This window comes from Copadichromis virginalis, linkage group LG2, assembly GCF_057382275.1.
Source record: "Copadichromis virginalis isolate Kocher_CV1m ecotype Utaka linkage group LG2, C_Virginalis_male_GT1.1, whole genome shotgun sequence".
NCBI classification, from domain to species: domain Eukaryota; kingdom Metazoa; phylum Chordata; class Actinopteri; order Cichliformes; family Cichlidae; genus Copadichromis; species Copadichromis virginalis.
Window position 1 is genome coordinate 29,090,001 of NC_140619.1, and position 24,936 is coordinate 29,114,936.

A 24,936-nucleotide genomic window follows, 5' to 3' on the forward strand; every position below is an offset into this window, starting at 1 on the left:
ACCACTTTTGTAGTATTCAGGTGAATGAAGGTGCATGAGAGGCAACAAAAGAAACTGAATAACAATAACAGTTTATTTGAGGAGCTAATTAAATCACATGCATCTAAGAGCTTACTAAATAATATCCTGAGTGATCTCAAGGGTACGCCACCCACTGACAGAAAAACACTCTGTTAAAAAGCTTGTCTGTAGCGCCACCATGTGGTTTTTTATTCACTAATGAACTCCTCAGGAGTTCATGCTGTGAGCTTTTGCTTGCAGTACAAGCGGCTGGTTACGACTTGTAGTGATGCAGAATGAGTGCATTCAAAGTAATTCCAGTAAATTTCAGCCTCGTGGTTTATATATTTTTTAAATGCACAAACATTGTGTAGCAATTACAGCTTTCATAGAGTGTTTCACACTTTGTGCCCATGGCCATCATCTATTTCTGTGGTCCCAGTTATCTGTGACAGTCTTCAGGAATGGTCCGGACTATATTACACCCTCTTCCCTCCCCCAGAAGCTGTGCTAAAGTAACAGCTGATGTCAGTCCTGCTTAAAGACACACACACATATGAACACACATGCACACAGACCACACTGGCTACTCGGTCAAAGAGAGCCAGCCAAAGGGGAGTAGGGCTCCTGCACCTTCCTCTCCCTGCGACACATCAGCACTTGGCACAGAGGAGGCGCCATACCGCGCTTCACAAATCCACAATCCAAGCCTTTAATCCCAAGTTACAGCAGACTTAAAAGGGGAGGGCAGTTATCTAACTCTCTCAGCACCCCCATGTGCCTGCTTGGATCATGGAGCTGCACTGCCTTCCTACTGATACCCCCACCACAGCCAGCTCCTGCTCCACGGATCCCCCGTACGACAACTGCCCACCTTTTGGCCAGCGAGAGAGAGCCAGGGAGAAGGAAATGGAGAGTGGAGTTGTGTGCCCTGCTGTAACCAGACTCCCAGGCCCCCAGAGCCCACTGCCTGGTCTGGCCCCAGCTGTGGCTGAGGTTCAGACAGTGGTCGGTGGGGGAAGAGGGCTTGGCATTTGGCCAGCTCACAGCTACTGCAACTGTAAAGAAGGCCTGGGAAGACAGGCCTGGGAAGCAGAGCTAAGCAGAGGCATAAACACAGCAAGAGGAGGAGACAGAGGAGGAGAACAGGGGTGTAGCTGGGGAGTTCATGTGAACCAAAGCCCAAGCCCATCACCGAGTGAGGAGCACCGGAGCGCTCTGTCTCTGTATGATAATCTCCCTGATGCTGAAACATCAAACAGCCTCCAGGACTTTGACACAGAAACAAGCCTCCAGGAACACTTGCAGGAGCAGATGCACAAAGCTGTAGCATCCAAACAAATCCAGGGATCGATGGAGGATGACTGTGCGACTGAAAAGATGCTCAGTAAAAGATGTTCTAGCAACCAGGACCAGAAACTAGACCAAGATGAGGAGCATGAACCGGAGCTACAGCTGGACTCAGGATCCTGTAGATTAACAGAAGGGGACCTGATGCAGCATCACCACCTCCCTACGTCGCTTCCTCAACATCTTACACAAAATTCCGCTCAGATGCGTCAAACCAAGTCTCACGACCCACCGCTGTGGCCTCCGGCTGATGTCAAACAGCCAAAACAGACATCGTCTCCCAGAGTGCCCCCTCCATTACCCCTGGCAGACCCCTCTGCCAGTGCTTTACGCAGCCTCCTCACCAGCCTGCAGCACCAGATAATGAAGCAGAGAGAGGAATATGAAGCACGGATAATCAGGTAACGTCAGCTTGTTTTTCTTTGTCCTACATTTTCTATTTATAAATCCCCAACAAAGATTAATTATGCCATGTGAAACAATATGAAGTATCTTAAAATGTAACGTGGTGATGCTTTTGGCTTTAATATTAGCATACACTTACAGCTCAATGACTTTAAGAATTTTCCAGCCTGTGGTGTATTTTCAATGAAGGGTAACACACTGTTCCCAGGCAAAGAAAGTGTGTACATGTGTCCACTCAGCTGTGCTGGTGTGGTCCCTCAGTTGACTCCAAGCTTCACCCTACATCCTGTTTGGTTCACAGATCAGCGAGAGCCGATTCAGTTTTGTCATAGTTTCCCACAGATCTCCTCATGATGTGCTATGATGGAAATGCTGCTTGTATACACACGAAACTGCATTTTGGATAACCAAAGTTGGGATTTGGGTTTTTTAGTCTGGAAATGGATGTGCATCTATGTTTGTGGCAAAATACTGGCAAATTAAGAAGAAACCTGCTTTTTTGTTGCCATCTAGTTAGCCAGCAAAAAAAAGAAGCACAGCCCGTGTGCATGACATATAGACCAGCTCATGACAGTGGAAAGAGAGCTAATTTAAGGGGCCATGCTGCTGACCTAGACACAACACATACCTCATTTATTACTGATATAGATAGACCAACACTCAGAGTAAGGTAATGCATTGGTAGTAGTGGAGATGACAATCCTTTTAGCTCAATAAGGATGGTATGAAAAGTCACAAAAGACAGCTTTAACTCTGCACACGAAGCTTTTGAACTATCCGTTCAGACTTTCCAACGAGACAGTGCTGTGATTTACCCCCTTCTTGATTTCTTAGTTTTTTACATATTAGTCACAGTTGCATGTTTCAGAGCGCAATACAAATTTTAACATTAGATGAAAATAACCAGGGTAAACACAAAATGCAGTTTTAAAATAACCATTTTATTAATTAAGGGGGGAAAAGCTATCCAAAATTGTGTAAAAAGAAAAAAGAAAGATCAATTGTTCCCTAAACCTAATAACTGGTTGTGCCACCCTTTGGAGCAAGAACTGTAATTAAGCATTTGGAATAATTGTGAGCCTTTCACTGTGGAGGACTCTGATCCACACCTCTTTGTAGAGTTGTTTTAATTCAGCCACACTGGAGGGTTTTCAGGCATGGACAGCCTGTTTGAAGCCATGCCAAAGCATCCGAGTTGGATTTAGAACTGGACTTTGACTAGGCCACTTCACTACCTTCATTCATTTTGGCTCATCATCATGCTGCATAACCCAAGTGTGAACGGATGGCCGGACATTCTCCTTCCGGATTTTCAATAGTTACAGCAAGTCATCCAGATGCTGAAGCAGCAAAACAGCCCCACACCATGACACTACCACCACCGTGTATGACTGTCGATATGACGTTCCTTTTATGAAATGCTGTCGTTTTTTTTGCCAGATGTAACAGGATGCAAACCTTGCAGAAAGTTTAACTTTGCCTCATCAGTCCACAGAATATTTTCACAAATCATCAAGAAGTTTTTTGTTCTGTTTTTTCAAATGTGAAACAAGCCTTTTTCTTTCTGATCAGCAGTGGGTTTCTCCTTGGAACTCTACAATGGAGGCCATTTTTACCCAGTTTCTTTCTTATTGCTGAATCATGAACTCTGACTTTAACGGAGGCAGGTGATGCCTGCCGTTCTTTAGATGTCGCCGAGGTACTCTTGGAGTAACTTTGGTAGGTCAGCCATCACTGTTCCATGTTTTCTCCATTTGTGGATAAAGGCTCTCTCTGTTGTTCACTAGTCCCAAAGCCACAAAAACAGCTTTGTAATTCTTTCTTGCTGGGCTTTTTTTTTTTTTTTTTTTTTTTAAATAAATGTGTTACTGTTTGAAACAAGTTAGCCTACTTCAGTTTGTCAGATTCTATTTAAGTGACTGCTTAGTTTAACACATATGGTAACAATGAGGCCTGGAGGTGCCCTGTGAAACTGAATTGGGCTTCCCAGAAAGTGTGGTTAATCATAGTTAAGTCATGATTTAATAAGCTGGCAGTGTTACTTTTTCATACAAGGTCAAGTAGGTTTGGATAGTGTTTTTCCCCTTAAAGGAAATCATTTAAAAACTTTATTTTCACTCAGGTTACCTTGGATATTAAAATGTGTGTACTTTTACACAGGACTGCAATGATGCTGTTGATATAAGGAACGATCCAGTAATCCATCCTGTCATTTTTAAATAAATTAAAAATAAATTTGTATCCTTCACCCTATTTTTATCCTTTTTAACTTTAATATTGCTTCTCTTTTCCTCCTCACGTCATCAGTCTGGAGCAGAGAAATGAAGAGCTACAGATGGAGGTAGTTCGTCTGAAAACAAACCTCGCACAGCAGCGGCACTGGTACCAGGTTGTGCAGGCGAAGATCGTGGAATCTGAACGGGCACGGGCTGCCGCGGAAGCACACAACACCACGATGCAGAGGGAGATGGAGCAGTTTTTCGACATCTTTGGAGAGCTCAACAACGAGGAAAAGAAAACAGAACACATTGTGCAGAGCTTTTGAGAAAGCTTATGATACGAGCAGTGAGTGCAAAGAGTAGGAAATAAATGCACAAGATGAGCTGGTCATTACACTCTAACGAGGGTCTTTTATCACTATGTCACTAATAAAGCAATGTACAGTCATTTCCTCATGAAGAATCTGAGAATTGCACAAAACAGCATCAAAGAAAGAAAAATAATCACTGATGTCCACTTTATTAGCTGAGTATGGGCAAAAGATGTTGGCCAAAAGGTCATATTGTGGTCATTGCAATCACAGAGGACATCTCTGGAAATAAAAGGAGGAACAAACCGAGATGTACAGTGTATACAATGGAATCTTTTCTTTTAAAAACATAGTAAACACATGAGATAACCTGAGCAACGTGATGCTCAGTCCTTATCTGCTAAGATTTGGAGAGTTGGATGGCCACTCCTCAGGTCATTTAAGGCATGACTGAAAGAATAAGGTCATGGTTGTGTACAACATAGTGCATAAGTTCTCGGTGACTCCATAGTGTCTTCTTTCTGCATGTCCATCACATGTGCAATCAGTTATGAAAAAAACGTTTAAAAAAAGAAGAACAAAGGGGGGGGGGGGGGCGCAGTATCTGCACAGTCCATTTATCTTTGACTTTCAATCTTCAGTTGAACTCAGGACTCCACAGTCTCACCCACGCTTAAACCACAGCATGTCTGCTTTCTCTCTGGGAACAGCTGGGTCAGATTATTCAAAGGACGAGTGCTGCACAGCATGTTCTTGTAAAACATACAACACACATTTAAGGCCAAAAAAACCAAAACAACAACAACAAAAAACAAACCCTCGTAAAACTACAACAGCTCCCTAACTCTAAAAGCTTTCTGAACTAAGAACGGAAACGTACTGTGAGTGAAAGAATGCTCTTGAATGCATTTCTTTGTATAGCAAGAACTACAATTTCTTACAGGTGTGAAGCCTTCATGCAGGTTAAAACGTGTCGTCTGATTTCATGATTCATTGTGTAACTTTTCCAGCACTAATGGAATGGTTTAAAAAAAAAAAAAAAAAAAAAAAGAGAGAGAGACAGAAAAAAAAAGACAAAAGGGAGCAGTCCACACGTTTGTCAATGAAACGTTTTGACAAGAGGCTTAATTCCCACGGGCGTCACTGTGGTTGTGTGCAACACTCTGCAAGAACACACAAAAATAAATACAAGTATCTTGTTTTGCCTCTTCCGGATGTACAGGATTACGATTTTTTTTTTTTTGATGTACACACTTATAGTCAGTACCGTAAGTCAAATAAGGGTGATTGCAATATTATATATAGATATAGATATATGTAGCTCCACAGACATGTTGAATTTCTTAACCAAACAAGCACATCCTATCTATTTGTAATGAAAGGGTCTACAGCCACTATGAGTGACATCTTTACATACAGTACATTGTATCGGGAAATAAACAGTAACACTGCAATCACAGCTTCCCCTCGCTGTCATGGGGAAAAGCTTAAAACCAACATCACTCAAGCCAATTAATTATTCAATTAAAAACAAAAACACTGTGCAGAACGCACCGCTGTAGAGATCTGCAATACTTTTGATGAAACTTTTGATCAGTGTTTGATCATGATTGATGCCATCAGTTTATGGTAAGCTTTTGTTCTTTGTGGCGTAACATGCACTAGAGCAGGTCGCAGTGTGATGCTTGCCTGCCCCGATTTCATGACGATGACCTCTGGTCTCGAATTGCTAAAAAAATAAAACTTTTAAAATACAGGCGTACAAAAACAAACGACTCCCTGGCAAATCAATATGGATGCATACACCGCATATAGGCAGGTGATCAAGTAAAACAATGGAGAAAACAGAGAGCACAGGTATCTTTTACCTGCAGGCAGCAGTTCCAACGACAGAGCGGGTAACAAATTAGAAAAATAAACCTGTCCATTGAGACTAAAGAGAAAAACTAAAGACATAAAGGGACAGAACAAGTGTATGTGGAGTTAAAAAACAAAGAAAAGAAAGGATGATGATGGCTGTTAAGCCCCTTTCAGACATGTACCCTCTCCTGACGGTGTCTGAACATGTTTGCTTCATGTATTCAAACCTGTGATGGCAAATCTCCTGGGTCAGACCTCGTAACAGTTACGTAACACTTCCAGCACGGCACAAGACTAAGAGCATGCAGGACATTAACGGTAACGAACACCAAAAGGTGTGCCGCGAACGCGTCTTTGTGAGTTGCTCAGCTCACAAGAGAACACCCTAAACAATAAAATATGTGCATATTAACATTTTAGCTCATAAACTTGGTTTGCAATAAGATTAAAACATTCCTCATTTTCATTATTCCCACTCATGAAGAAAGAGATTTGTTTTGGGGCCTGTGTGGGAAGGTTTTTCTCAGCAGCGCACGCACGCACAGAGTACCCCTGTTTGAGAACAACTCGCTCAAGAATGTGTTTCCGCTTAACTAAAGGCAATGCTGACAGTATTCAGGCATGTCATGTTTGTTGGTTTGAATCCATGAAAACACCGATGTAAAACTGACCGATGTCTGAAAGATTGTGCTGTCACTTTAACAGATTGCTGACTTCACCAATGTTACATATTCCATGTCTGAAAAGGGCTACTGATGTTTGGAGAGCGAAAACTGGAGATGGCAGGCGGGCAGACAGAGAGAGATGTGTGGAAAATGTCTGTGTTCAGTGATTCTCGTCCAGAGGTCCTGTCAGTGTGTCGATGCTGCTGCTGTCTGTGTCTGAGGCCAGGGTTTGCTCTGTGGACATGGACGAGATATCGTTGGCTGAAGAGGACTGGGAGGCCGAACCTGACACCACATCTGACACATTAAACACAAAAACAACAGACAGAACAGGAAATTTAGCTGCATATGGCAACAACATTTACACTTCCTAGTACATTGTTACTGGAACATCCACTCACAGCCGCTCTATTAGGTATACAGTGGGGCAAAAAAGTATTTAGTCAGCCACCGATTGTGTAAGTTCCCCCACCTAAAATGATGACAGAGGTCAGTAATTTGCACCAGAGGTACACTTCAACTGTGAGAGACAGAATGTGAAAAAAAAATCCATGAATCCACATGGTAGGATTTGTAAAGAATTTATTCGTAAATCAGGGTGGAAAATAAGTATTTGGTCAATAACAAAAATAAAACTCAATACTTTGTAACATAACCTTTGTTGGCAATAACAGAGGTCAAACGTTTACTATAGGTCTTTACCAGGTTTGCACACACAGTAGCTGGTATTTTGGCCCATTCCTCCATGCAGATCTTCTCGAGAGCAGTGATGTTTTGGGGCTGTCGCCGAGCAACACGGACTTTCAACTCCCGCCACAGATTTTCTATGGGGTTGAGGTCTGGAGACTGGCTAGGCCACTCCAGGACTTTCAAATGCTTCTTACGGAGCCACTCCTTTGTTGCCCGGGCGGTGTGTTTTGGATCATTGTCATGTTGGAAGACCCAGCCTCGTTTCATCTTCAAAGTTCTCACTGATGGAAGGAGGTTTTGGCTCAAAATCTCACGATACATGGCCCCATTCATTCAGTCCTTAACACGGATCAGTCGTTCTGTCCCCTTGGCAGAAAAACAGCCCCATAGCATGATGTTTCCACCCCCATGCTTCACAGTAGGTATGGTGTTCTTGGGATGCAACTCAGTATTCTTCGTCCTCCAAACACGACGAGTTGAGTTTATACCAAAAAGTTCTACTTTGGTTTCATCTGACCACATGACATTCTCCCAATCCTCTGCTGTATCATCCATGTGCTCTCTGGCAAACTTCAGACGGGCCTGGACATGCACTGGCTTCAGCAGCGGAACACGTCTGGCACTGCGGGATTTGATTCCCTGCCGTTGTAGTGTGTTACTGATGGTGACCTTTGTTACTTTGGTCCCAGCTCTCTGCAGGTCATTCACCAGGTCCCCCCGTGTGGTTCTGGGATCTTTGCTCACCGTTCTCATGATCATTTTGACCCCACGGGATGAGATCTTGCGTGGAGCCCCAGATCGAGGGAGATTATCAGTGGTCTTGTATGTCTTCCATTTTCTGATGATTGCTCCCACAGTTGATTTTTTCACACCAAGCTGCTTGCCTATTGTAGATTCACTCTTCCCAGTCTGGTGCAGGTCTACAATACTTTTCCTGGTGTCCTTCGAAAGCTCTTTGGTCTTGGCCATGGCGGAGTTTGGAGTCTGACTGTTTGAGGCTGTGGACAGGTGTCTTTTATACAGATGATGAGTTCAAACAGGTGCCATTCATACAGGTAACGAGTGGGGGACAGAAAAGCTTCTTACAGAAGACGTTACAGGTCTGTGAGAGCCAGAGATTTTCCTTGTTTGAGGTAACCAAATACTTATTTTCCACCCTGATTTACGAATAAATTCTTTACAAATCCTACCATGTGGATTCATGGATTTTTTTTTTCACATTCTGTCTCTCACAGTTGAAGTGTACCTCTGGTGAAAATTACTGACCTCTGTCATCATTTTAAGTGGGGGAACTTGCACAATCGGTGGCTGACTAAATACTTTTTTGCCCCACTGTACCTGTTAAACTGATAATGCAAATACCTAATCAGCCAATCGCATGACAGCAACTCAGTGCATTTAGGCATGCAGACATGCTCAAGACAACCTGCTGAAGTTCAAACGGAGAATCAGAATGGGAAAGAAAAATGATGTAAGTAACTTTGAATGTGGCATTGTCATTGGTGCCAGAGTAGTCTGAGTGTTTCAGAAACTACTGACCTACACAACCATCTCCAAGGTTTACAGAGAATGGTTTGAAAAATAGGAAATATCCAGCAAGCAGCAACTGAGGCTACAATTAACATGGGCTTACCACAGGTTTGAAAAATGTGACATTTAGATGGTAGAGTCAGAATTTGTCGTCGACAACATGAAAGCATCCTGCCTTGCATCAACAGGTCAGGCTACTACTGGTGATGTAATAGTCTGGAGCATATATTCTTGGCACATGTCGAGCACCTTAGTACCAATTAAGCATTATTTAAACATCACAGGCTACCTGAGGACTCTTGCTGACCATGTCCAGTGTATCCCTCTTATACTAGCTTCTTCTGCTAACAATCTCGAGCTGCTTTCTTGAACATGACAGCAAGTTCACTGCATTCAAACTGTCTACACAAATGGGCCAGATCGCAATCCAGGAGAGCTTCTTCGAGATGTGATGGAATGGGAGACTCACATCATGGACATGCAGCCGACAAATCTGCAGGAACCGTGTGAGGCTATCAAAGCAATATGGACCACAATTCCTGAGAAATGTTTCCAGCATCTTGTTGAATTTATGCAACGAACAATTAAGGACAGTTCTGAAGACAAAAAGGCAGTCCGGCAACGTACCACCAAGGTATACCTAACAGAGTGCATGTGTCCACAATGGCACATTTAAGGATACCCGTCTTATGGCCCATGAGAATGCCAGCAGACTCCTTAGCTACAGTAGGGCATTAAGATACTGTAGTTGTTTTAAGAGTATTGTACTGAAAGACAATATTTAGGGACAACTACTGTTTCCACTGCTGCATACTGAGATATGTGTGTGTGAACGAAAAAAAAAAAAAAAAAAATTATATATGATATATATATATATATATATATATATATATATATATATATATATATATATATATATATATATATATATATATATATATATATATATATATATATATATATATATATATATATATATATATATATCTCCACATACATGTACACACTGTTCTAGGACCCTTTTGCGCCTTGTGAACATCAAAGTGAGTGTTTGTTTTGGTGAAGCTGTCAGTGTGAAGCGTTTTTCAAACAGTGACACGTCCAGTGAGGCTGCAGCTTTGGGCTTATGCTAACAATTTTGGGCTGATAGAGGAAAACTTTGTACCTGAGCAATCTTCTTTCATTAGACCATTCTTGTTCCTCTCCTCCCAGTCAATCACCTCTTCATAAATAAGTTCTGTGGAGAAACAGAACAGGTTAATGGCTTTCAGTGGTGACCACACTCATGCCTGCACGTTCAACACAAAAGCAACAGCAACAGTAGAACAGCAGTTGCCCGGTATGGTGCGCTGCTGGTTTGCTTCTCTAGAGGTCAGTGTATCCCACCTTTCCACTGCTCAATAGTGTGCTCTCTCTCTTCCAACTGCTTGTCAGAAATCTGTGGAGGAGGCTGTGAAACAAAAGGAAATGTCACACACAGCCGCAGCACTGATGAAGTTTACCACAAATTGAGGGGAACTGCTTGCTCACCGCGTCGGCCTCTGCCGGGTCGTACCACACGTGAATGTAGGGGTGATTAAGAGCTTCTTCTACAGATATGCGGCACTCGGGATCAATGACTAGCATTTTGGAAAGCAAGTCCCGTGCTTGACTTGCTGTTATGACAACACAGGAAGGGCAGGATTACTATGGAAACAGGCTTACGACATCATTAAATTTAAGTATTCTGTTTGACAATTGAATATTGTCCCTGATGGTGTTTGGCCAACATGTCTGTCAATGTCAAGATTTGTTCCGTTTTATTTAATGATGTGACCTCTTAAACGACAACATTACACCGCAGAGTTTTACTAAATCTATGCAGTACAGGAGTATCATTGGATACTAAAAATAACACTCTACATAAAGAGAGTATCAAAAATTCTTACTCTTCAATTTGTCATGTTCTGACTCAGAAGGGAAGGCCCAGTCTGGGAAAAGCTCGGCAAAGCTGACACCAGGATACTGTGGCTTGTTCATCACATAGTTCCTCACAGTCTCCATCAGTCGGTTCATAAACTCTAGACTGGGTGTGCCCAGAATCTCAATCACCTTATTCCACTGGTCGATGTCTAGAAAACACACTTGTTATGGAAATCTCCAGTAAATTGATGGGCCTGTGCACATGTAAGCAAGTGAAAAGAACAGATGAAAAGGTACAGAATAGATCCGACATGTACACTAAATAATTTTGTATGAAAGCTAGCAAAGGTAAGCCTTAATTCACCAAAGCATAGGAGAGATGAAAATTTTGACCTTACAGGATTACCAATTATTACCATTCACACTCAGATTAACAAGAATTTGTGCTCTAAAGAAATGTAAATGCATCAAATAGATGCTGAGTCATTTTACTGTCAAATAACTACAAAAGCAATGATTTATATTGAGAAGCTACAGATGTAACCACATCATGGCAACATATAAAAAGTCCCTAATCTGGGAACAATGGGTATCTGTCCCAATCCATCAGGTGGATATTGGCCAATTTCAGTTTAGGTTAATTTAGCCACTCTGTTAAGTGAACAGAGCAGTATTACAACCTGAAAAACCATTTTAGCATGGCTAAAAATACAGATGTGCACGGTCTGTTGACTTACTTCTGCGCAAGGCAATTACTTCAAAGGATGGGAAGCAATCTATCATCGACTCACACTTGTGCCCAGCATCCATTCTCAGCTACTCGGGTGTGAATGCAAAGGGGAAGCTGGGAGCTAAGAGGCAGCTTACATATGTAACAAGAGAGATTAATATTTATTGAAGAGAAACGGGAATTAGAGCCTGACCTATAATGGATGTATTAGGAGTAAAAACTTCTCTAAATTATCAGTGGGTTATGATCTGTAAAATAAATATTTCCTATCAGTGTATAATGAGTTAGACTCTGCAGAGAAAACACAAAACTTTAAGTTTAAACTCAGCCCGAGTGTTTTGTAAATCGTAAATTCAGCAGCTGAGAAGATGCGAGTGTGCCGGGAGACCCACAAGACTAGAAATATTTGATAGAGTGTGAATGACGATGGAGGAGGAGGGACAACAACTGGCACAGAGACGATGAGAGCTGCGAAGGATACGATCAGTGCCCTGGAAGATGACGCTGCCCTTTACCATCTCTCCCATGATACACCCCACTGACCAGATGTCCACTGGGAACAGAAAACGCACAAGCACGCACAGATGCACACAAACACACACACATAACCACACAGAAGAGATATTAACTTAAAAGTGACCAGATAACATCAACTAGATAATACAATCCACACTGAATGTATAGTAACATAAAGTGACACACAGAATGATGGAAATCATGCTCTATGGATTCAAATTTGAATGAGAAACATTTAAAATGCGAAACACGAGCTCTCATCGGTTTTGGTGCATCTGCCAGCAGAGTCGCGGCCTGAGGCTTTCATCATAGCCATCTTCAGGCTTTTCTTTCTCTCGGAGTCAGTCTCAGCTTTCCACGCCTTTCTCCACAGCCTGGCTTATCAGTTTGCACAGCTGTTGCTCTCTCCCTCATTTTTCATGTGTGTAATTGCACGCACTTAGCAGGACAGGCTGTATTTCGTTTCTCTCTCTCACTCTCCAAGTCGACTGCTTGCTTGTCAGTGGTCGTCAGGGGCAAATACCCATCAGCTCCTCTTTTTCCCTGAAATTCAGCTTCACTAAAAATTAAAAGTTCTCTCTCTGAAAATATCTCCAGAGAATCTACTCCAAGTCCACTCAGCCATTACATAAATGTAAACACTTGGCAGGTTTCACTCCTATAAATGATTGGTCTCACAGCTTAGCTACATTCTTTGAAGAGCAGTTCAAGGACTACTTCCATTTTGCAAACCTACCCCAATATGATGAGTCATATTTCATGCTCCACCCTGTAATTAACCCAGGTCAGAAAAGATTGAGATAACCTGTCTGTTTAGCAGATAAATAATATCATGGGTCAGGTTTCTATCTCTGACTGCAATGGCTATACTGACAACTACACGGCTCTACACAGAGTATACATTTCTCAGAATATTAACTTAACTATTGCTTTGATTCCCCCCTCCAGATGTGTTTTATACAACTAAATAAACAATTCTTGCCTTTAATAAACAAAAATATCTCAGTGTCTCCTGGCTCCAGACAGAGCAACCAACTGTTGTGTGAGATGAACAAGAAAGGATACAGTCCTTTCCAGGAAAGAGGACTTTGTGAGAAATCATTTCAGCCATTATGCAGCCAACTGACCACAGGTCCACTGCAGCAGAGTGGTGGTATAGTAAACATATTTGTTAACATCATGTTAATATATCAAGAGTCAAACTTACTATGACGAGTCAAAATCACCATTAAATGTTTCCACTTTGTACATGAGAACCATTGCTAATATACACTCACCTTTCACTTTATTAGGCACACCTGTTCACTGCTCACTAATGCAGATACCCAATCAGCCAGTCACATGACAGAAACTCAATTTAGTCATGCAGACATGCCTCAAGATGACCTGCTGTAGATCATAGTGAGATTCAGAATAGGGAAGAAAGTAGGGCTGGGTTTTGATTATCGATTAAAATCGATTCTGGCTTGGATAACGTGATATTGATTCATTAAAATCCTGAATCGATTTTTAAATATAAATTTATTTTGCCTGAAACGCCAGAATCTCAGGTTAAACCTCACAAAATTTCTACAACCACCAAACAGCTAAAACAGTAAATGAGAGCAGGTACACGGATTCTGCACAAAGATGTAAAAACAAAACGCAGACCCGGCGCATCCGAATCAGTGAGATGTTGCCTTTCTCACGCCGTCGGGGCTGAAAGCAGACTGATTTTGAAGCGTCGGCGGGCACTTTAGGTTTACGTCCTTTTTGCGCTCGATTCTGAAGCTGCATCTTTTATCTCTCTCCAAACAATATTGACTGAACCAGCCACTAAAGATGATCCAAACTACGCTTCACATAAACATCGTCACAAATTTCCTCTTACTTTTGCTGTTTTGCTTCCACCACGATAAAAATCACACTTCATGTAGAGCTCTCTCTCTCCCTCTCTAAATCGATAATCAAAACCCACCCCTAGTTATTACCCACCAGTCTACAGTGTCAGTCGCTGTTTGTTTTTTGTTTTTTTACTTACGACAAGAAAGCCTCATTTCTGCTGTTCAATACTGAACAAATTTAAACTTTTTAAAATTATGCAAAATTGCAAAATGCTTAGCTGTGTCTCTAATCAAACCTCAGTAACTTTGCTCTGCTTCGTTTTTGATCTACTGCACAATATTTTTAAGGTCATCTGCTACAAAAACCCAGACCAGGAAAACAGCCTTCATGTTTTTCTGTGTTTTATCCTCAGTTACTTTGACACAAAGGAATCTGCTGTGATGCTCACACCTTTGATAAAGTCTCACAAGTGTCAGCTTTCTTTTTATAGATATAAAAATATAGATATGTACTGATAAGTGATCAGAATTATAATATTTCTGACTGTCTGAGGCAAAATTTCCCCAATTCAAATCAAATGAATCGAATCGGATTGTGGATCGAATCGATTCGGGACCTTGTGAATCGGATTCGAATCGATCCTAGAAATCAGTGACGATAACCAGCCCTAGAAGAAATGCAATTTAAGCGACTCTGAAGGTGGCGTGGTTTTGGGGCTGCTGATCTGCTGGGAATTTCCCAGTTCTGAAGGTAGAAGGGAGACCAACCAAGTACCAGCAGGGTGCATCTAATAAAGTGTTCAGTGAGTGTTGTTGTTTGGGTTTTTTTTTGGGAGCATTAAATTAATCATAAAGTTTAAAAAACCTGGCTTTTCGAGAACATGAACTCCTCCAGGGAGCAGCTTGTATTGATAGTCCTGATGGGTTAAATGATTTTCGGACACGCTACATAAAGTCATGTTAAACAGATTATTAGAAAATAATTATTCTGAAAGAGAGCAGTGTTACATGTTGACCAAGTAGTGTTTAAAAGATTTTTTTAAGGCTGGTTTGTACTCACCATTTTCCTTGTACTTCATACCGAGAATGACCTCCGGGGCACGGTAATATCTGGTCACCACGTACGGGGTCATCATGAAATTAGTGCAGGCTGTCCTAGCTAAGCCAAAGTCCAAGATCTTTAGTGTGCAATCTGACTTAACCACAATGTTACTGGGCTTCAGATCCTGAAGGGGGAAAAAAAATTCGATAAATCTTTAGGAAAACAGGCACAATAATCTTAAAGTTGACAAGCAGATGGAAACGTAATACAACCATTTTAACCACTTTATAAAGTAAACTTTGGAAGAATTATCTAAATACAAAATGAATAATGTTATTTCAGAATCAAAGATATACTCATTGGCTAATGCTAAAATACACAAAACAAGCAAAAGTTTAAATAAATGCAAATTTTTTCATGTATTAATAAATATTAAAGAGCTGTCAGGTTACAGACACAACATGGGAAACGTTACACTTTTAAGCGCTATTTAAGTATTAAGTTACTGTGTTTTCAGAGTGACTCTTTTAGCCAGCAACACATTTACTGCTTGCACTTACCCTGTGGATTATGCCAGCAGAGTGCAGGTGCCTGATTCCACAAAGGATCTGGTATAGCAGGTAGGACATCCTCTCGTGGTCTAGGTCCATATGGATCACCTGGCATAGGCTGGCATCCATTAGCTCCATCACCAGATACCTGAGAGGAGGGGAACAAGTGCAAACTGTGTTTGTGTGCTACTGTGCGAGAGCTACAAGTGCAAAGAAAAGAAACAAAATAACAGGAATTTAAAAAACAATCAGAAAGAAGACAAAATAAGAAAGCAGATAAAGGAAATGTGACAAAAGCAAAGCGTGAAAAATAGAAACCAGAGAGCGAATGAAAGCAACGCAGAGGATTAGAGAACGTTGGAAAGTAAATAAGAGGATGTTTGTTAAATGAAAAAAAGACGCAAAATACTTCAGCTTAAATCTTTGCATGTGAGAGAAAACCAAAGCAGCCAAAAAACACTTGAGTGCCACTCACAGATCCTGAAATTCCTCCAGGGACTTCTGAGGCGTGAATACATTGATCAGACGGATGATCTGCAAGCAGAGAGACAAGCCGTTACTCTACTCTGTCGCTCTCCTACCTACTGGTGAGGCCCAACTAAAGGCACAGCAGGGCTTCTGTTACCCCAAACCAGAAATGTTATATTTAGTCCAAGGAGATGACTTGAACTTAAATTTATATTACATATGTTCTGGCTACCTCTTAATATTAGAAATATTGTCCAACACATGAGAAGATGGAAATTATCAACTTTAACATTTTTCTGCCACACCTCGGTTTAACCTTCATCAAATGTTCAACACATTTTATTGCAGGTCGAAAAAGAAGATTTACATTTTTGTGGTTGACACATTTGAGCAGCACCAGCTCCCTGTAGGCGCGCTTAGCGTGGGTCTGGTTCTGAAAGGGCCGACACAGCTTTTTCACTGCCACTGGTATACTGAGGACCGTATCTAGAGCAGAGCTGCAACAGATTTCATTAAAGAAAAAAAAGACAGAGACAAATGTTAGCAAAGAAGAAACTAAGTGCATCCCAGAGAAAACAGCTTATTCAAAAATTCCTAGTTACACATTCAGTTTCTTTCACATTTTAAAAATAGTAAAAATAAAAATATAATTTTTTACGACCCTACTTTAAACATGATCGGGGCTGCACAGAGGAAAATAATCAGGTGTGAAATGTATAGTTTTCAGGGTTTTTATCGGTTTTCAGCGTTATTTTGTTATCGTTTTTATCGTTTACTCTGTTTTCCTGGGTCTTTTTACGTGTGTTATGAATAAATTTTCTTTTTTCCGGTACCGGTACTAGTTTTATTTTGTTATATTTATCCGCGACACCTTAAAGGCTGGTCCATGAAAATATTGTCGGGCATAAACCGGTCCGTGGCGCAAAAAAGGTTGGGGACCGCCGACCTAAACCACAGCAGTTTAACTCTCAGTAAAATGTATTTATATAGCACTTTTCACAGACAGAAATCACAAAGTGCTTCATAATAAAACCTACGAAAATAAAAGTATAACACAACAATGCAAATTAATAGAATACAACATAAAACAGGTGTGGGGTGCGTGTGAGGATAGATGACTCACGACTGCAGACCAAATCTACCCATGGGTTTGTACCCATAAAGCAACCTGAACCCGAACTGAATGGGGGCAGTGATTTACTGAAACATGTACAAAAACACATTTAAATACAGTATATGAGTGAAAGGGAGACTATATAGAATTCCAACAAGTTTGAAAGTTAAAAATTGAGATGAACATCTTTAAACGTCTACACAGCCTGAGCCTGAGTCACGTAGTCTTCAGGAATAGTTCTCCAGGCTTCTTTAAGTAGATTCAAAGCTGTTCTTTGGATGTCATTTTCCATTGACTCAACTAAGGAAATCTGAATAAATTGTGTTTCTGTCTAACAAAGTGCCTAAAGACACACATTATATTACATTGGTTCTTTGCTAATATGTCTGTTTTGTACACCTAACTTAAGGGATCAACACTGAATCATCCCATAAGATATGTATATGTAAAATATGTATTTTACCTGGTTAATGTGTGTGGCAGGGCATGCTCTGCAGCGCCGCTGCAGGGGAGGCGGACGCACCTGAGCGCCACCCGCAATCACGCCTCGCCGCCTTGACATCTGCACTATCTGTGCTGTTGTGTTGGTATGTGTCGGGCTGTGAGCTGAAAAGCTACAACTGGCTGTATGTGTACAGCAACCGTGTGTGAAAAGTGGCCTATAAAGAGGTGCTGAAAAGCATGTTCATGCAAACATCGTCGGTTCTGCCGTGGTATGTTTACAATGGGACTTCTGCTCCTGAACCTCTGCTAACCTCCAAATAACTTCTGCAGAAGTTATTTGGAGAGGAAAGGATAATGGCTGCTGAAGAAAGAATGCCATTGGTCGAAAAGAGAGGTAAAACGATTTCAGTGGTGTGGAAACATTATGGGCTCGTGGAGTCAGACGTGGATCAAGTAGACATAGTGTGTAAACTTTGCTACGGTGTCGTAGCTGCACCACAGAGCAACACTACAAATGTATTCAATCATTTGAAGACCGCTCACAAAGTGACATACGATCAAACAATGAAGGAGCAGCAACTTTAGTTGACATACCTCAATGTCAGTTTGATGCAATTGTGCATTGTGTGGCTGCACAGCTTGCCTTGATGTTTGGTTATTTGTATGCATAAATATTATGCAGTATTTTTAAGTTCACTAAAAATTAATGTTTACATTTTTCATTTAGTTTTTATATTGCAAACATTTGCACTGTTATCAGTATTTGCACACTATTTTATATTATTTTTTGACAATCTTTAAAGCCATTATTCAACACATTGTTATTGTTAAATAAATATTATCAAATAATCGAGATCTCAATTTCAGTGAAAATAATCGTGATTATCATTTTTGCCATAATCAAGCAGCCGTAGTTCACAATAGAGAACAGCTGCTGACATAATGTGGATCTGAAGATCCATAATTGGCCTACCTGGGGTTGAAAGTCTCGATAAATGCACGGCGTTTTGGCGGGTACACCGGCTTCCGCGAGTGTGACGCTTATTTTGAGCAATGAAAAAATAATAGAATATAATTTTATTTTTATATTTCAATATCACAATAATCTTCCAATCTAGAACTACAAGTTAAAAAAGAACTAACATAAATAAAATACACTTCAGCTAAATACTTCCAGTTTATTTTCCCAAACCACGCGGAACCGCAGGTTGCCGACCCCTGGTGTAAGTGGTTTAACAAACAAAAACACAAAACAAAAATACAAATCTTCTGAAAATGGTCAGGTACATGGACTGGCCTCAAAAAGCAGCCAATCTCCAAAGAAAACCTTTGAAGACCATCAGAAAGCCTGGAGAAAGATTGCTCAAGAACAGAGCCAGAAAATCTGGCTCCTTGGAAACAAAACAAAGAAATAATGGCTCAGGACTTTTGCACAGTACTCTGCAAGTCTGACATTCAGGGAAATGTATCTAAAATTAAATTCAAGCTCCGTTTGATATAATCATGTAGCCAATAATGAATTAAGTCAAGGGTGCCAATATTTCTAATCAATAGCTTCAACAAATGTGAGATTTTCAGCTTGGAACAATGATATTGACATAACAGTACTTTTTCCAGCAACATTTACACTCATGATGGAAGCAAAAACACAGCTGACACTACTGATCACATTAACTGTGTCTCTATTTAAGAGTCGCTGCAAGCTGTGACACTTGATAATGAGCCAGCTTATCTAACACCTGACCCCAAAGGGGCTCAACCGATTCAGCAACAATCACTAACATGTGAATTATACAGCGTCAGATCTACACCGTAACCCCATTTTAATCCTACGCCACAATATTCTAAGTAACCTACACCTCCTGAGAAATGTAACTATGTGTTAACTTGAATGGTATGGAAGTTTATGGTGTAGGGAAAAAAGGAGTTTTTGTTTACTATGCAAGTTAGAATGCAGATTTCCCAAAGCAGTCTAAAGTTTTAACCTGTGCCCATTTAATCAATCAAAGACTGAAAAAAACTTCTTTGTCTTACCAAACAATGCCTTGGGCGCCAGAGCCAATGGGCCGCAGCTGCTGGTAGCGTCTGAGTACAGTGAAGGTGGAGTCCACCACCTGAACACTGTAGAACTGCCCCTCCGCCTCACTCATCCTGCTGAACAGTCAGGACCACCAGCGCTGTCTGCAGGACAAAGGAAAACAAAACAGATGAATATCACCACGTTCTAATCTCATGTACGCTCTCCTCTGCTCTCCGTTTCAAAGTGTGTGAAAAGGGCTGGAGAGGAGCACACAGCACAGCTTAACACATGAGAGACAGGCTCAGTTGAATGTAGCATTTTATTGAGGTAAAAACTTTGAAAACCTTCTAAAACTAAAGATGAACTTGTGTGTTAGGGCCCAAAAAATATCTAATCCAAGATTAACTTTGACTTGATTTGCATGGAACTTTAAATGCTTTCATTGATTAATTGATAACCTTACGTTTCTCCAATATTTTTTATGATAACAGAAGCATAAGGCTGGAGCTAAAGGCTGAGCCTTTAATGTTTGGTGTGCTTGTTAAAACAGAGGAGAGAGAAAGCTAACAGCTTACAGTTCCCTCAGTAAACACGAACATACCACGCACACTCACACAGGCAGCATTTAGCTTGAGTCTCTTCATTATTTCTTGAACTGCATCCAGCTTCACTACAAGTGTGCGTTCAGCTATCAGCACTGGATGAGCACATACATGTTAATAAATTACACGATGTGTTTGAGTGTTTATAACAAAATATGAAAGTGTTTCTTGGCAATAGTTTATGTGCGCATGTGCATACATCTGTGGGCGAGAACACATAATCGTGTAGCTACGCAACACCAAGCAGTCACGGCTGTTTGTCATTCCTTCAGAAGACAGTCATCAGTTTAAAGCAGACCAATTTTTTTCCGCCTTTAGCGGGGAACAGCGAGACAAGCACTCACTGGATTTCGTGGTCACAGACACAAAGTACTGACGAGAAAAATAAAGGATGTTTATGATCAAATGGACCAGAAAAAAAAAACCTGTAAAGCTAAAGTCACTGCAATAAGCAAAGAGCTACATAAGGAATTAGAAAGAGAACTGCTGTCAGATATCAAAGTGTGTGTCTTTAGTTTAAATGTTCAACTGGAGACGGAAACATTTATTTAAAAATTAATCAAAAGAAAATCTAATAATTGTAGTTCATTCTCCAATAATCAAGAATTAGCGTGCAAATTATTTCAATTATACATTTACCTGAAGGTGATGCGTATTCTGAGTTTTATACAAGGAATACATTTCAAAATTAGCTGGAAGAAGGGGTCACATACCACTGTGCTGCATCACACTCAGTAAGTGCCACATTGTTGAATTAAGCTAGGCCATCAGTAAAAGATCACTGCCTGGAGATCAAACTAAGTTCCTTCAAAACCTATACATGCCTCAGCTGGGCCTTTTCCATGCCATGTAAAGCATAACAGCCACTGGTAATTGTTTTCAAACATGTCCTAAATAATCTCCAGTGCATGTGTGTGTGTGGATTTTCATTGTTCGCTTCGCAGTTTTAACTTCCATTTTGAGATGAAGAAAGAAAGTTATGTGTAAATAATATTACTGGTTGATATGCACTGGTATAGAGCTATATCAGCCAAACATTGTTATCGACAAATAAGGCGACATTTACTGATGGCACTGGTCCACGTCTCTGCTTGCCATTGTATATGATTGTTTATTTCCTACTGTGGTTTGTTATGACTTATTTGCCTGCTTGTAGGCCGGGGTTTTTGCCCATGAACAAACACTGGGAAAAAGCCTTCACGTGTAGGAGGTACCGATCTGCAACCTTGCCATTAGTCAGATGAAAAATGAATCCTTCTCAGTTACTTTCTTCCTCTGCCTGTCTCCTCTCTTTCAAACATAAATCCAGCTGGCTCTCTGACTACACCCAAAGGAAAAACTCCAAAGACCTTTACTTCCTTCATTCTTTTTGTTTTTCACAACTTCTTTGGCTTTGTCCTTTTCCTATTGTGCTACTAACATCCCCCTCAATTGCCTCGTTCCTACGGCCTCCTCACAGATATCTCCAATGATGGTCCTGACAGATATATATTTTCATGACTGCTGTGACTGACACGCAAGCTGAGCTTTTCTGTTTACATACATGTAAAACGTAGGTACAGGCAAAACAGCATGCTAATACCAAAGCTGTACTGCACGTCTCAACAGCACAGATCTTAGGCCACAGGACACAAACACCTTCTGCTAAAAAATACAGAAAAGACTATTTTAGCCTCACTGACAACAGCATTTTGAGATATTTATATTTTTTCATATAAGAGCTGGTGTGCAGCTTTTGCAACACACACATCAAGTTAAAGCATGCTCTGAGGAGACCATTACTCATAACCAAAACCACTGTAGCTTCATCAGTCACCTGGTGCCAGGTTAGTCACAACTACTGGGTCATTCTAAAGTCGATTCAGCACAAACACTGACAGGGAACAACTGTTTGATTAAAGCTACATACCGCTCAGAAAGCCAAACAGAAACATAGGCAGACACCTGCCACAGTTCTGGGCAGCAGGCTCTGAGGAATTTATTTAAAATCAAAAGGGAAATCGATCGTGTGGAAAAAAGTTCCCCAGAGATTCCTCAGCAACTGTGGGTACACTAAAAGGAAGAGACATCCCAGAACAAACTGCTTATGAATGATACCATTAATCATTACTAGCCAAGGTTAAGGGCGACACTGATGCAGCTGATCCTGTGAATGCAGATAAACTGCTAAAACACTTTATCAATCGCTACAGAGAAAACAAACAAAACACTGCTTTAGGTTGATGATTATTTTAAAAAGGATGATTAAACCATGTTAACCACAAAACTGCCTATTAATCTCAAAGCTTACAGGGAACACTGTCATCAACAGTGTCCCCATTTTTTCCCCTCAGACTGAATTAAAGGTAGACGTAGCTACTATGACATCATCCACTGGTTTGTGAAGTCCTGTTTTAACTCTTTTCCACATAAAGACGAGATTTAATGACCTCACCCGTACCCTTAATGGTGAGTTTCGATACCTCAGTATATATCAATAACCCTGATGACCTCACTAATGATGCAAACCCAGTCATTTTGTTCTATAAGCAGGCCTGAAATATGACAGAATCCGCTCAGTTCAGAAAAGAGCTTCAAGGGTTACTCGTAGTAAGAGTAAAAGCCTCGAGCCGAGTGTTTTCGCCGTGTCATATCTGGTTGGTGTTTTGAAAAGCGATGTGACAAGCGAGGGGTGAGTCTGACAGTGACACCGCAGGCTCAATAAGCACACCGTGTGTGATCCTCCTTTCTGAAAATTAGAATACCCAAAATTTACTAAATGGAGTTTATGTTGTATCGAAGATATGAGCGACTGAGCTCATTATGTCATCAGGAAAGTGTTTACAGAGGTCAAGCCTGAGGTCTGTTTTCCCGTAAACTTCTGCAGAACCGGAAAACACTGGTATCGGGGCCCTTGTGGCCATTGTTCACACATTCTCACTTACACAGTTATATATATTTACTCCCATAAATCAAGGCAGAATATAATCAACCAGTTGGGGAATATTACCTATTATACAAACCCTCCTGTGTACTATAGAGATTGAAAATGTGACGTCAACAGCGGAAAACACCAGCCCACGTAGCCATTTGAGAAAAAAAAAAAAGAAAAGGCTTAAGATACTTCTCAGTTGGTTTCACTTTTCAGGCCTGGAAGCCTTATTAATTTAATTTTTTTAACTGTTTTCTATGCAGCAATAGTTTATCAGAATCAGAATAGTATAGAATATCCAGCTTAGCTGGATGTTTTCTTAGTGCAAACAGTGTTACAGTTTTATGCCTGAGAAAATGTACTCAAATAAACTGTAAAGAATACAGTTATCTGGAATATGAATGAAAAGATGGGGGTTATGTACTCTTTCGCTTACCTGATGATACTTATTACACTAATCCATATTTATGCAATGGTATGATGATCAAAGAGTTGATGAGAGAAGTGACCTTCACACAAGCATCATGGACCTCAACCAAAGCTCGTGGCAGTGACTGTTCAGTTCAGTCTAGTCCAGGCTTGGGGGTCTGACGTGGCCTAGACTTGGGAGTTAAGATGGGGAGTCAGTGAGCTGGCTATGAGATCATATTAGCATGGCCTGAAGCCTCAGCATCTCATCTCGATGTAGCAGAGTTACAAAACACAGCAGGGATGGGTAAAACTACACGGGAGTCTACTGCTGCTGAACTAGACACACCAAATTAGTCTTTGAGAGCAGTCTCCCGGGGAAGAAGAAGGATGCAAATTAAAACACAGCAAACTTGGACACACTCTGAACATCCATGTGATCCCACTAAAAAGTTCAGTGCGCACAAAGTGGCTGAATCACTGACGGGCTCGCCTTGCCAATGACATGCCAGAAAAACCTAGCTTGGGCTGTGAAAAAAAAAAATCCCCCTAGTTTTCATTGCATCTGCACCTGCGCTTGTGGTGACTGTGGTTAAGGTTTGTGAGCAGGCCTACACAAATGTCATTAATTTGGACTACATGTGTGTTTTCGAGGCTCTGTGGGTAAGGTATGCGCACTGACAGCTAGACGACGTGAATTTTTAGCATTTCATAGCGCCACACGCCTGCTCTACAACAGACACACACACACACACACACAGTGAGGTATGAAGTCACCCGGGTATGACACACCGTGGCCGCAGCACTGTTGGCACTCGGTGCTTTAACACAGTCAGAAACCATCGGTTTACACAGCTAAAGTTACACCAGCATTAACGACATCTGACTTTCCAAAACCTCAGTAAAGGTACGAAGTTAGCAGGGCCTACACTACCATTGTTTTTCAATTCTGTGGGCAGCAATGCGGTAGTCAGGCTGAACTGTAAGCTCCGGCGGACTAGAGAACGGGCAGCAGGATGCAGCTGCTGCGGCGAGACCTACCTTCTCCCTTCGCCTCTCCCAGGGCACTCCCATGCATCGAAAATATAGATAAAACACTCCCCGAGCTCCTCAGGCACAACCTGGGCTTGGAAAAGTTGAAAAGGACGGTCGGTCCGGCTGTCACGACTGACAGACCTTCCTTTAGTTCCTAGCTAACTCCAGCGGCAGCACGGACGGACGGGTGCGGAGGAAGGGAACGCCACAACAAGCAGAGACCCAGCACAAGCATGACGTCATCACGCAGAGTTTACGTGGGCGCAAAGTTTTTTTTTCTTCGCAAAACTTGGAAAACTTTTTCTTCTTCGTGTGATTGGTTAATGTAATAATGTTTGTG

The 24,936-nt window shown here is 41.2% G+C and overlaps 2 protein-coding genes across 3 annotated transcripts; one reads left to right on the forward strand and one right to left on the reverse strand.

Annotated features, from left to right (window-relative positions):
* The first annotated feature begins 564 nt into the window (after positions 1 to 564).
* On the forward strand, positions 565 to 4,728 carry LOC146717545 (uncharacterized). The gene is made up of 2 exons (XM_085477866.1): positions 565 to 1,751; positions 4,063 to 4,728. The coding sequence occupies exons 1-2, from the start codon at positions 793 to 795 to the stop codon at positions 4,298 to 4,300; spliced, it is 1,197 nt and encodes a 398-aa protein (XP_085333992.1). The 5' UTR covers positions 565 to 792; the 3' UTR covers positions 4,301 to 4,728.
* On the reverse strand, positions 4,476 to 24,806 carry mapk9 (mitogen-activated protein kinase 9). Of its 2 annotated transcripts, none has more exons than XM_085477843.1 (12): positions 24,603 to 24,806; positions 19,655 to 19,801; positions 16,430 to 16,559; positions 16,070 to 16,128; positions 15,604 to 15,742; positions 15,062 to 15,227; positions 12,144 to 12,215; positions 10,959 to 11,141; positions 10,561 to 10,685; positions 10,417 to 10,480; positions 10,196 to 10,267; positions 4,476 to 7,107 (listed from the first exon to the last, which is right to left on the reverse strand). In XM_085477843.1, exons 2-12 carry the CDS (start codon positions 19,768 to 19,770, stop codon positions 6,971 to 6,973), a joined length of 1,263 nt encoding a protein of 420 aa, XP_085333969.1. In that variant the 5' UTR covers positions 19,771 to 19,801; positions 24,603 to 24,806; the 3' UTR covers positions 4,476 to 6,970. The 2 variants fall into 2 exon arrangements, with proteins under 2 accessions (XP_085333969.1, XP_085333978.1); XM_085477852.1 differs by lacking the exon at positions 12,144 to 12,215 and adding an exon at positions 13,244 to 13,315.
* Positions 24,807 to 24,936: the final 130 nt, after the last annotated feature.

What these genes read in the sequence shown, in the direction of transcription:
- LOC146717545 (XM_085477866.1), top strand. Translation starts at nt 793, where the DNA reads ATGGAGCTGCACTGCCTTCCTACTGATACCCCCACCACAGCCAGCTCC. An exon ending in TATGAAGCACGGATAATCAG is followed by an intron (nt 1,752 to 4,062) that starts GTAACGTCAGCT and finishes TCACGTCATCAG; the next exon opens with TCTGGAGCAGAGAAATGAAG.
- mapk9 (XM_085477843.1), bottom strand. Translation starts at nt 19,770, where the DNA reads ATGAGTGAGGCGGAGGGGCAGTTCTACAGTGTTCAGGTGGTGGACTCC. An exon ending in CTGCTGGCATAATCCACAGG is followed by an intron (nt 15,228 to 15,603) that starts GTAAGTGCAAGC and finishes TTCCCCCTTCAG; the next exon opens with GATCTGAAGCCCAGTAACAT. An exon ending in CACTATTGAGCAGTGGAAAG is followed by an intron (nt 10,268 to 10,416) that starts GTGGGATACACT and finishes GTTTCTCCACAG; the next exon opens with AACTTATTTATGAAGAGGTG.